The 13,358-nt window shown below is 39.5% G+C and overlaps 1 protein-coding gene across 3 annotated transcripts in view; it reads right to left on the reverse strand.

Moving 5' to 3' along the window:
* The window catches only part of ITGAV (integrin subunit alpha V), a 42,869-nt gene that overhangs the window by 27,057 nt on the left and 2,454 nt on the right, over positions 1-13,358 (reverse strand). For all 3 annotated transcript variants that reach the window (XM_042874664.1, XM_042874665.1, XM_042874663.1), the window contains exons 2-4: positions 12,447-12,574; positions 1,288-1,379; positions 686-800 (exon numbers count right to left, since the gene is read on the reverse strand). In XM_042874664.1, the coding sequence (XP_042730598.1) occupies positions 686-800; positions 1,288-1,379; positions 12,447-12,574 (335 nt within the window). The remainder of the gene's footprint in view (positions 1-685; positions 801-1,287; positions 1,380-12,446; positions 12,575-13,358) is intronic.

Consider the following 13,358-nt stretch of genomic DNA (forward strand, 5'->3'; position numbering starts at 1 on the left):
AAAAAAGAAAAAAGAAAAAAGAAAAAAGAAAAAAGAAAAAAGAAAAATAGGGTTATAAGCTTTTGAACTGTATACCAACTCAATTACACAGTAAGGATGCAAAGCATTTGGAAAGTAAGACTCAGCACTGAACAATGAATGGAATTAAAAGTGTGTCATCATGTATATACACATTCATGGAAATCAGAAGCTTCCTCTGCATGATTTTGTGCAAGTGAGCTTTTTCTTTAAGCTGCATGAATAATTAAGCTTCAGAAATGTCTAGAGATGGTCGTCAAGTGCCAGATGTGCTGTCCTAATGTTATGCCAATCAGACAGCTGTGAAGAGCATGAAGTAAAATATTATTATGATTACTGCACTGGCTACAGAGGAACATCCACATCTCGAGAGGAAGAAAAAAGGGCTTCAGTTTCAACTCTCAAGCCATTGCTAGTGAAGTGGTCAATAAGAAGTCTGGCATCTTCTGGTTCCAATTACATTTGAATCAAAGATTTTCCTCTGACCTACAGTAGAGAAATAAGGTCTGGACCCTGATCATCAGTTGGAGAAGAATCCAGATATATAAATGTAGTTTAGTTTATTTCAAATTGCTATAAGGGGGAAATACCTGTAAAACTTCTTTCTTCAGATATACACAGAATGTAACAAGAAAAATTCCTAACAGAAGCACAACAAATCACTTACTTGACCTGCAGGGTGCATATTCCACAGATTTGGATCCAGTAAGCAGGTAACAAGTTCCCACAGGCTCTCGCTCTTGTTTTGTTTCAGTTCTCCAGTGATACAATGGGGCACAAGCCTAAGGAAGACGACAGCAGTGAGGAAAAAAAACTCCTTTTCAAAATGCTGGGAGGTGCGGACTAGAAGGACTAACACTATGGAATTGCCTTATTTTTCATTTTTTTAACAGATTAGAAACCAAAGACATTTTGACAGATGCACCATGGACTACTGGAGATTTTGTTCGAGCTGAAATATTTATGTTTTTAGAAAGAGCTGACTTAAAGCCAGAAATTTAGAAATAATATTTTCTTCAAGCAACATTTGTGAGGAGTTCTTTAAGAATTCAAAACACATTTTAACTTCAGAAAATGAATTCTACTACTTTTCTCAAAGCCAGAGAAAATTGCTACAACCTTTGTCTATGAATACTTTAAAACTCTGAAAAAGACAGATCAAGCTGATTAGTGAAGTATTACTTAAATTCTGAGTCATTAAGATCCTTCTGTATCTTTTCCACTACAATACAGCAGTACTGAAGCATCTGAAAAGCAACAAAAACTTACCAAAATTTTATCATTTTTGGATCTCACAGATGCTCCAAACCACTGATGAGACTTAAATTCCAGTGGATCATCAGGAGCAAAATCTCTGTTGCCTACAAAGAAAATGAGGAAAAAGCATAATTTCATGGTGAACTGTTACAGTAAAAATTTAATATGTTAAGTCACTGATTTTGCCACACCCAGAAAAAAGCAGAAAACAGTAACACTGGAAGACATCATCCTTCTAGCAAAATAAGATTTCAAAATGACTTATTGATATTTATTTTTACAATCTAGGCAAAATGCAGCTATTTTTAGTATTGTAAGCACGCAACAGTTAGAGAATCTTTGACAGGAACACAGTAAATATCTCATACTTCAGATATTTGATTTTCAAGTCAGATTACAGCACTGGTCAAGAATCAATGCCAAACCTAAGTTAAGAATGTGCTTCTAGAAGAAACATTATCCTGATAAAGTTACGTTAATCTTCCCATTGGCTGGAGTCAGGACAGAAATCCATCTACTACTCTATTGAGTGTTAACATGTCTACTCTGAATGTGACTGCAGCACACAAAGGCAGCAATCAGCATTCTTACAAGTTGTGAGGCAGACAGTAATAAAAATGGTAATGAATTTGCTCATAGAGAGGAATAATTTCAGTTTGCTCTGTTCAGTGAAGAAGTTTGGTAGGTGCAACTTACCGAATGGTGTTTTGCGCTGTTACGAATATAAGAAGTCTTTAAAATGTTTCATATTTCTTATGTGCTTCCAATGGATAAAGTAGAAACTTTCCCAGCCTCTTGAGAAAATGATTGTAACACTCTGAATTGTTATTATTTTTTAAAACGTTGCCCAAATTGTTGGTTTGCAGTGCCTAAAAGCCAAGGAGTCCAAGAGTTCACCCGCCCTACATCACTTCCACAGACTGGAGGGGAACCCCAAGCCCAACCTTGTTATGAATCAGAAGTTCTAGTGCTCGAGACCTGTGACCACTTGAATCACAACTTCCTTGCAAGTCAGACACCTCAGAAGGCATGCTTTGTCTTGAGAGACTGTGTCACTTCCATTAGGAAAATCCCACGAAAAGTACAGTAAGAGCAGTTCTTATCTTCAATCGGCCAAAACAAGCCAAGATCTGGACTACTCTCATTTTGCTCTATTATCAGAACTACGCATAAGTCAGGGCCAAGCACATAACATCACAGAGAACTATTGTGTCGTGTTTTCTTTTTTTCCTAATTTCAAAGGTAATGAGAAAATGAAGAGAAAAGGAGAAAACACTTCCTTCTGTCCTCCCCTCCTTCACTTTCTTACTGAAAAGGTGCTCTAGACAGGGAGGGCCTGATGATTAAGCATACCTGCACAAATATACGTACCCTGTATACTGTCACAAGATGCTCAAACAAATGTAGTTTGAAGGTCTGCATGTCACCTCCTCACAAAAAAAAGACCTAAAGACTGCACAAATTATTTTCAAATACGAAATGTCTTGAGCACACATAGAAAGTCTCTGTTTTGCTGTATCTTACTCTTTCCTCGCCTTTAACTCATGAAAAAATATGGACAGTTTTGCTAAAGGATGCAGCTGCTCCCAGAAGGAGTACAAGTTTCCATGTGATGCTGTCCATACGTTCCTGCTGCCAACCTTTGTCATAGCCCTACTCCCTTCCGGCCACATACACAGAAGGAGCCCTATAGAAAAAAAGCAGGTAGATCAGGGCCAAACCCTGCTAACTGCAAGCAGAGGGAGGCAGTGCTGACCTCCTGGGGAGAAGGCAGGGATACAGGGCCAGGACTGGGATCTAAATCCTTTCTGGCAGCATTATGAGTTTAAACTGGGTTTATTCTCATTCTAACACCACACCCAAGGTTACACAGCCTAAAGACAGATTTGGCTTCTACCCTCTGTTTGTCTAGCTACTCTCAAATACAAAGCCACCTCTCAGTTTTACTTGCCAAACAAAGCACTATGCTTTAAAGAATATAAATCTTGTTGGGAACAATTACTTTATGGAGTTTTAGGCCTTTGTCTGCTCTTGATATTTATGCAGCACTACCTATTTATGACTACAGTGGAAAGTAGTATAACAGTTTTACACTGTAAAGTGCAATTCTATCCTAAATCTTATAAAAAAGTGGAGGATATAGAGACTTCCAGAGTAAGCTTCAAGCACTAGACAATAAGTAGAAGTAATGACCTTGTCAGAATAGCAGGTAAGCCACCATAGAGCATTATCAGCAAGCTGATTTTACTGTACACATAAAGGAATTTATTTCCCTCCAGTTTCAGTTGAATGCATCAGCTAAGACATAATGAGGTGATAAAAAAGACAGATTATTGCTTAGTGGTGCCATCCATCCACAGACTATGGTGATAGCACTGGAAAGAGGGGAAGCAATTGTTCATCCAGCACATGCTGCCAGAACAACAGCTCTCTGCATTTTCCCATTGTATTCCTGAGCTACAGAAGCTCCAGGGCTGCCCACACCAAGGAAGAAGCAACATCCAGGATGGCAGCAATAAACAACTCTTCCTCTTCAGGCTTTCAGTGAAGGCATTTTTTTCTACAGTATTTAGAAGGCCATAATTCTGCTTTACGTTAAGGATAATATTAGAAAACTGTCATCAAAATAAAACTGAAAGATGAGCAACAAGGCTTTGAGATACAGTCAGAAGCTGGCACAACCCCAAGTCAATTATGTTTCAAGTGTCATGACATCAGAAGCCAGTATCGTGATCTCTGAAAGATAAAAAAAAAAAACAACCTGGAAGTTCATATAAAAGAAAAACTAAAAAAAAATCCATAGCACATACAGTAAAAACTGCTCCATTAGACACCTTAGCTAATGGCAGTGCCCATGCACATAATGTAAAACACCTGATTCAAGGATAAAATGCCTCAGAGTGAGTTTATCCTGTATTCAGTGCTTCACTAGGTGAAGGCAATCTTTCCAAAGAGAAGAATGTTCGGCTGGGTCTAAGTTTGTTAGAACACAAAAATCTAAAATCTAGTGAAAAAAAACCTAAATTAAGTGAAATTAAAAAATCTAAATCAAATGAAAAATAATTTGGAGGCACAGACTTTTGACATAAACTGTGAATGTTAAAATACAGGCCTACTCTTAACTCTCCTTAAAGAGGAAAAGTTACTTTTATTTGTCCACCCACTTCCCTTAAAAATTCCCCATAGGAAGCAAACCACAGAGAAGTAGATTATGATTCTTTCTCCCAGCTTTAGTTTTCCCAAAGAAATACTAATTGTATGAGGAAATCCAGAAAACACCTTGCCATCAAAAATTCCCTTGCTTTGAATAAGAAACCATTTGGGTTTCTGTTCTTGACTGGGGAAAACAAACATAAAGAACACGTGAGTCTTCATTGGAGCAAATCAAAGTTAAATAAGGTTTATTAGCTTTACTGTGAAGCTAACTGACATTGAGACGGACTTAGATGTTTGTGTTTTAGTAGAAATCAAGGGCCTGGTTTTGTTATTGTTTTATCATTGCAAAAGTTTTCAGTGGGGAGGAGAGAAGGGAGAGGGAAGAGAGCAGAGAAAAAAGCCTCCCTCTGTTAAAAACAGGAGCTGCTTTAAACAAAGCAAACTAATACAGATAGGATTTAGACATACAGGGATTTATAAATCCAAGCCAGTGTTTTGATGTAACATAGTTGCCTTTACTGCTGTGACAGTTGTCATAGCCACTGATGTTTTGCTTCTATTTCTCATGTCCTTTGGAGTATCTGAAGAAAGCCTTATTAGTGCCTTCACACCAGTGCTGTGTAATGTAAACCAGGCATTCAAGCAAATATGCCAACTAATACAAATTGGATTCTGACTTTTTTTTTTTACTTCCAATTTCTTCTACAAAAGCTATTTTTTAAGATTAAAACACAGCCATTCCAGGGACTCCTCCATGATGGCTCATTAATTCCAAGACTGTGTCATTTGACTGTAGGGTTGTATCTGAGTAGACAACTTATGCTGTGGTTTTTCCCTTTGCTCTTCCCATTGTAGTAGACATCATACGATGATTTCACATGTCTTTTTCAGTATGGATAAAAGGTTGCCATGGCAAGCCAACAGTGCTTTGTCTCATAAGATTCCCTCCTTGGGGAGGGGGTGTGAGATGGCAGTGATGGTCAAGGTCAGGAAAATTCCACACATGGGTGCTCCTGGACAGAGGAGCATCATCACTTCACTAGATGACATAAGATGCAAAATTGTGAACTTCAATACATGTAATTACAATTTGTGAAAAACAACGTGAAGGGATGCTAACTAGAATTAATAGCCTAAATCATCTTCCAAATGAAAATAAAAAGATTGAAAGCTTTTTCAAAGCTGATTTGCTTTTGGCTATCAGCTTTGGATAGCTGCTGCCTTCTACTTCCCAATGCAAAAGTTACCAGTTATAAAAATATTACTATAAAGTGACAGGAGCTGTCTCTAACTCTCTGGTTTTTGTATAGTAATGACAGAACTGCACTCATCCATTTACTCTTGCTCTGGAGTGCCAGTCTGAACTGAGACAACCATGAGACAAGAAGCAGTGAACTGAAGAAGCCTGGCTCAGTATCAGCATGCTATAAGCACTCACGAAGTTGTAAACCTCAAATAGCCACCCAATTCACCATTTTGATTCTGTGATTTTTCTGTCAAAATAAACTTCTTTGTAACAAACCCAAAGTAAAGGATGTTGCCAGTTCTAGGTAAAAGGAAACACAATATAGCTAGCTAGAAGAAAAACCTTATAAAACATACCAGCGTACTATTATCATAAGCCAGAATTTGACACAGCAGAAAGCTAGCTATCTGACATCTAAAACCTCAGACATTTCACCCCTAGTTACAGGCAAGAAGGAGCAAGTCCAAGTTTAACTTCACCTGAAAGTCCTGGTGCTGTGAGGCAGCTGATGACTCACAGGGTTTTGCAACAGTGCTTTGATACCGGCTGAGGATACAGAGGAACACAGAGATTCCCACTACTCCCCTTCCCTCTCCTGAGCTATGAATCCTGTTTCTCTCTCTGGGTGGAGCTGGAACAACTGGATCTTTTCCTTTGCCTACTATAACTAAGAGCCTTTTTTTTTTTTTTTTTTTTTTCCCAGCTTGTCATACAGTTGGGATCCAGCTACCCAAACACACAGCCAACAGCATTCATACAGGACTCTACCTAATCATGAAAGCATGAGCATTTTTCCACCCTCAGCTGTAATAACCAGCGGAGGAGGTTTTATACATTCTACCTCCCTCTTTTGTATTCACAGAGGTACTCAAAGCCCAAGGCTGACTTTAGTCATCCCAGCACATGATAAGGATAACAACTGAACTTCAATGAGACTGATGTAATCATAGATGCAGCAAGATAAAATCAGTCCATTCTACTACAAATGAATGGTCTTCACAAGATTTATTGGTTTGCTCTTGACGAAATCAATAGTGAAATCCCTGCACAAAGTGCACCTTAATCCCACTGAACCAATCTCCTAAAAATGAAAAGTATTTGCAAAGGCATGCTATTTCCACAGGATACTTACCTATCCCCTAGTTCTTTATTCTTTCCCACTCATTCCACAGGTGGAAAAGAAGTTGTTGTGAATAACTGACTCATTTGTGCAGATGAACAAAACCTCAAAATACAAGCTCATGACACCCACGCAACTCATAACTTCCCTACATCAGCAGATCTTAAACTGTGCAATGCTACAGAATAAAGCTGCACCAGGCAGTTAAGATATCCACTTCAAACTAAATAGGTCACAGATAGATACAGCTATGCCAAACTGGTGGTTTAAGCTTGCGCACAAAGACTCCAATTGTCTACAATCACCCACTTGGGAATGGAAAGAAACAGAATGAACAAAAAGAACAAAACAAAACAACACACAAGTTGGGAACATAAGGAAGAATCGGGAGGTTTTACTCTAATTTTCCTTCTCAAAAGCTTTTTTCCCCCCATCTTTTAGCATTGGTCAAAATAAACAGTTTTCAGAGAATTTCATCCAAAAATAATTAAGACTAAGTCATTCATTTGAAACAACTCCGGTGTGTCAAAAACATGGAAAGCTGTAGAGAAGAAGAACAAAACAACTGTCCAAGGGCAAAACTGTGGGCGGGCAGAGGCTACTTGAAGTTATTTCTCCAAAGTAGTAAGAACACACCACACAGAGCTGAACAGGACTTCAGCACTGGAGATGCTCTTTGTTTTAAGCATTCAACCATTTCTGTAAGACTCCCTAATCTTGCATTTTGAGATTTAACACAACAATAGGAAAAACTTTCCACCAAAAGAAGGAATGAAAATTAAGCATTGCATCAATCTGTTATGCCAAGCATATCAGAAGAGCACAACAATGCATTATCTGAGCAGCCAGTGCTGTCTGTACTAAAAACAAAATCTGTTCAAGAAATCTGTAACTCATTAGCATAGAGGTTCAAAGTTGCTTGATGAGCATATTTTCCTTCGTAACAGTTTGTGGAACTGTCTGCATTTCTGCATTTCATCAGATTATTCTACGCTGAAGCTCTTGAAACAGTCTGAGCACCGCACTTCTTCTTTATGCTGCCATAACGAGCTGCACTTTCAAGCATCCTGTTCTGGAGCCAGTACATCTCCCAGTTATAGCTATGATCAAAAACTTAACATCATCACAAAACTATTTTGTTAGAATTTTATTAAAAGACATGGGAGTATGAAGAAGTGCTACTTCTACCAAATCAGTTCCCAATATTCTTGACAGATACAGAGCTAGGGCTCCAAGACAGAAATAAAATAAAATTATGAAGACAACTGTTTCCTTTTGGATAGTAAGTACATAGGAAACTCATTTGGTTTACATTAATTTGCTACATATTGCTCACACGTGTACAGTTCCATTAATTCCAGCTGGTTACATGGGTCTCTGAAGAATTCTTTTGTCAGAACAAAAATTCAGAATGCACCCACTCTCTAAAATCCTTTGACAAATAATCACAGAACAGTGTGGGTAGAAGGGGACCCTAAAGACCCCAGTTCCAACCTCCTACCATGAGCACGGATGCCTCCCACCAGTCCAGCTTGGCCAAAGCCCCAACCAAGACTGTGGGAAGGCAGAGAGGTGCATCTTTAAAACAAGTGGGTTTGGACTTCTCAGAACTGGTCAGTGATAGAAAAGAGGACTGTTATATTAAGTGCATTCCTTTTACAGTGAACCCACCAGGAACATGCATTTTCCTGAGAAGAGCTGCTAAGTAAAAAGACAAAACCAAACTTAAAAGAGAGGAACCACCTCTCCAGTCAGTTCTGTAGAGAATTAGCACTAGAACTCACACGCCCTGCAAAATTCATCATACTAAAAATGCCTCAGCTAAATAGGAATAAAATACAAATTAAAAGAAATAATTAAAAAAAAAACTCACCAACCAAATAACAAATGTGAAACGTGAGTGTAAAATATGTAACACCTAGCAAAGAAAATGATCTGATAATATCATTTGTTAGACAAAACTGGCAACTTTGAATTATATGCTACCTTAATATAAGTTTCTACCAGCTGCTCATTCTGAAGAAATACAATCTCCTACACATTGAAACTCTGAAAGATGACAAAGACAGAAGGAAAAAAAAAAAAAAACAATTACTTGACATAACAGTTCAATTGAATTTGTGATGAAACTGTGGTAAATGCAATAAGAAGTCGATATACAGAAGAACACAATGACAAGAAACTTCAGTTTTGTGACAGTGGCATGTTTAGCTACTGAATCAGCAAGAAAAACCGGAACCAGGCAAAGAAGTTCAGTTCTTATTCAACACTTTTTAGCAAGGTCTATTTCTAGCAGCAGGATAACCTGTTAGAGACACAGGCACTGAATCATATTTCAGTTTTCCATCAGATGAACAAACTCGTACGTGTGAGGAAGCTTGCCTGAGTGGTTGGTTTCTTTTTAATTTTACTTCTAAGTGTAAAAAATCCGCCTGAAATGTTTGTCCAATAATATTGCCCTTCCAAAGAGGAAAAAAAGTATTCCAACATTGTGGCTACGTACACAAAAACACATGAAGCACAGCCATATGTACCTCGAATCTGGGGGCATGTTCTACCACACATTTGTTATGCAATTTTCACATAGTCATAACGACGTTAAATCAAAGCCAACTGATGTCAGTGCTAAAACTCTCAGAAGCCCCACAGCGAAGCATCTTTACATTTGGGAAGTGTTAATGTGTGACATAAATATTTTGCCTTCCAAAGCCACCATGTATACCAGAATGTCAAAAGCAATTATTGTAATGTGCACACAGAAACACACGCACACAGGCACACATGTAAAACATACTCTCACCGTGCAGGGAGTTCTGGGACACCTAGGCAAAGGAGATCCTCCATCCCCTTCACAACTCTATCGCTCCTTTAAGTGAGAAAACATCCTACATACAACAGCAAAAGAAGAACTTATTCTGCCCAGCAGCTTAAAAATCATAATATGTTTTTAACAAGGAATTTTCTGTTACATATTCAGATGAAAACATACATATATGTATATTGACTCATTTTCAGCATGAAAAATAGATAAGCTCCATGAATGGACTCCTCCTGTGAGGCACCCAGCTATCTCCCCTAAAAGTAGTTATGCACAGGAAGGAGGAAAACAAGCAAGACTGCAGGAGTAGGGACTTAGCTGACTAAGCATCAGCTCAACTAGTTACTGCTCTTCCCCAGAGGAGCTGAGGGTGAGTGACCAGCACAACTAGCAGAAAGCAAGCACTTGAAGAAATCCTTCAGAGATCAATATCAAAGATGCAGTACCCTCTTGCTACAGCTACATACCATAGGACAAATGCAACAGCTGTAAGTGTCCAAACTGCTGTGCTAAGAACCATATCACCAAAAGCAAGTGACAGAAAATAAAACCCATTTCTATTCAAGCACTGATATGCAACTGAGCTCAGTGTAGCCTTCGTACAGACGCAGAAGAAAAAAGATATCACAGCTTGAGGTAAATATTAATAAAGTACAAATAAAAATAAGGTACAAATTTACAAGGAAAAGAAAATGAGGAGGGGAAAAAAGCTCCTCCCTTGCTTTACCTCTATCATCCACTACATGTGATACAACCTGAAGGTCAGTGGGCATAGAAAACCTCACACAGAATATGACTTGCTCTTTGCTGGGCTGCACTGCTAGCACAGGGACATGGCCTCTTCTATCACGCTGTGCATGTGATGCGGTGACTCGGTCTGGCCCAGGCCTGCTGGCTGTGCCATCTGGCACAGGGGCCAGGAGGCACGAGCAGGGCCATGCCCTACAGCGGGCAGTTCTGATCATGCCAGTCCTTGTGCAGACCTTGTGCAGCCACAGACAGGAGGACAGAGATGCAGAGAAAGCCACGTATACGAACACCCGCGTTATTTTCAAAGGGCAGGTTTGTCACTAGCTGTAAGCAATTAGAGAACTCTGAAGAAACCCAGCTAATGAATTACACAGAAGGTGTGCTACTTTCCCTATTAACAAAACAGCTAAATAATCTAAAATAGATCTGCTTTGTGTTTCCAGAGCTAAGCAATGCCGCTGCAATTACAAACCACAATACACAAATATTGAAGGAGTGATGGATAAGCTTGAATCCTTGCAGAGACTGCATTTAGCTATATAAAAAACCCCTTCCCATCAGTACTGTACATTAATGGTCACATATCTTCAGCTGCTTTTTTCTTTCCTGTGAGTAGCATCATAAGCCTCCCCTGACTCCCAGTGCTACACTGTGAGTTACAGGCAAGCAAGAGTGAAGGACTGCACTGTGCTGGCATTAGATTTTGTCATTCTAATGTAGGAAATCAACCATTGTGTTACAGACAAAGAAAAAGACAATTTTGTTTCAGAGCATTGATTATTTTATTACACTGAAATACAATTGCCCTTTTCACCCAGAGAATAATCGACAAATGCATTATTTCCCACTTCACTGCCACAAGGCTGGAATGAGTTAAAACATGCCTGTCATGAATCCTCTTAAGCCACTATGACCTGCTTGTTCTACTGCTACAACTCAAACGATTACCTTGTCCATTACCTAAATGGTAGATTATATGCAAAATGCTGCTCATTTGCTCAGTAGCATATATCTTAAGCACAGCCATCAAGCAAAGCAGTGAGGCCTTTGTATCTGTTTATTGTGCCTGGCTTATGGGTGAGTCCACAGCAGTTCTCATTTGAGGACGCATCTGGAACCTAACCCAAGAGACTCATCTTTCCCTAAGAGATGCACTTCAGCTATTATATTACTGGAGAATATTATTTAGAGATAGATTTGAGACACATTATTCTTTAAAAAAAAAAAAAAATTTCTTAGTCATCTGAAAGAAAGCTTTCTGTAGGCAGCTGCAGACAGATACCAGCTTGCATTTTGCGTGCATCACTATTTGCATCTCTTCTGTTTGTGCATTTTACGTGCAAGAAGCTGATAACATGTCAGTTTTCAGAAATATACATAAACACATCTGAGAACTCCCAACATCACCAGCATTCTGTGCTATATCTTGACAATGGGATTGAGCAAAAAGTCTCCTCAGTGCAATTGTACCTGATCTACAAAAGCTGAATAAACTTTACTGCTTTTGGACTGACAAGTCACAGCAGCGAAGGCTAAAATGAATTATACCCTACCAGACTTCAAAGCACAGGTGTTTCCTCCTCCATACCAGGCAGGTCTTGCTAATGCATTCCCAGGACACACACAGGTTTTTCCACTGGCCTGAAACAGGCTGCTGAAAACAGGACTCAGCACTGAATGGCACAAGCAGAAAAGCACTTGCGGTGCATTCTCACATGACCTGCCACAGTTTGTGGCAATCAGTGTGTGTACTAGAGCATGAGGGCTGAGTGAGATGTTTTATGTCAGCGTTGCTGCTGCTCAGCTCTGATACACTTCAGAGATGGGTAAGCAATGCCTCTGACCTGAGGCATCCTGAGAACTCTTATTAGGAATGTCACACGTTACAAAGCTACACCCAAGAAGAAAAGTAAGAAAAGGTGTTTTTTCCACAGTCTAAAGCTTATATTCCCAGTTTCAGACTAAGCTTTGAGTATTTCCTCATACACCACCTACTCTGCTATGAAATAAGGATAATAGCAATCCCTGTACACCCAGGAACACGGCAGAGCCCCCTTCCCCTGCAGCAAACCGCACATTACCTGTGGAGTCGAAGATGATGGGCTGGCAGTTCCTGTTGGAATTCCAGTTACATTGCAGCACCTGCCCCCCTTCTACCACGTTGTGCTGGGAGGTGTTTGCTTTTGGAGCTCCCACCAGAAGAAATATCCTGCAGTAAATTGAAGAAATAAAAGTCTCAAAACTTCAGGCACAGACACTGCTACTTCATGACATGCTAACAGTTCATAGATTTGAATGGATAAAGCTTTTGCATTAAGTTTAAAGCCAAAACTACTTCAGGTGTCAGAGGAATTGATACCGGGCTTGGCTCCCTCCTTTCCGCAAGCGAAAGCAGGCAAACTAATTTTGACTTAAGAGACGAAAGAAGATAAAGAATGACATAATCTGACTTGCTTGAAGGGATATTTCAATGACATAAACACCTCTTATATTCTTTTATCCCCCTTTCAGAAAAATCTGCATTGACACCACAGAAGAAGTAGCCGCGTATTTCTGTAATTTAACAAAGAAATTGCCTGGCATCATTTCTAGGTAATGCTGTATGTAAGAGTAATTCACGGAAGTTGGTCAGCATTCAGTGATGTACACACAGAACAGCAGCGCTCAGGAGGCAGTGAGCAGTGAGTCAGCCCAGCATCAGCCAACCCTCTGCTAAACGCAATCACCAAGCACCCAAGTCACTGACAGCCACAGACCTGCGCATTTATGAATCCCCACTGAAATTCATTACAAAATAATCATTTTCTTATTAAGATGGGTCACTGTACAAATGCCTGCTTATGTAAGTGAGGTCCACTCTGAGCAGGAACTGCTATGGCACTGGGATCGTGCAAGTGTTAAAATGCAGAAGCTGCAGAGTAAGAAACAGATGGAATGCAAAGCCAGACCAAACAAGGCTATTAAGTTCTCCCAGGAACTCTCACAGCTCTCAG

Source organism: Lagopus leucura, unplaced genomic scaffold, assembly GCF_019238085.1.
Source record: "Lagopus leucura isolate 7727_CA_CO unplaced genomic scaffold, USGS_WTPT01 Super-Scaffold_100012, whole genome shotgun sequence".
In the NCBI taxonomy this organism is placed as follows: domain Eukaryota; kingdom Metazoa; phylum Chordata; class Aves; order Galliformes; family Phasianidae; genus Lagopus; species Lagopus leucura.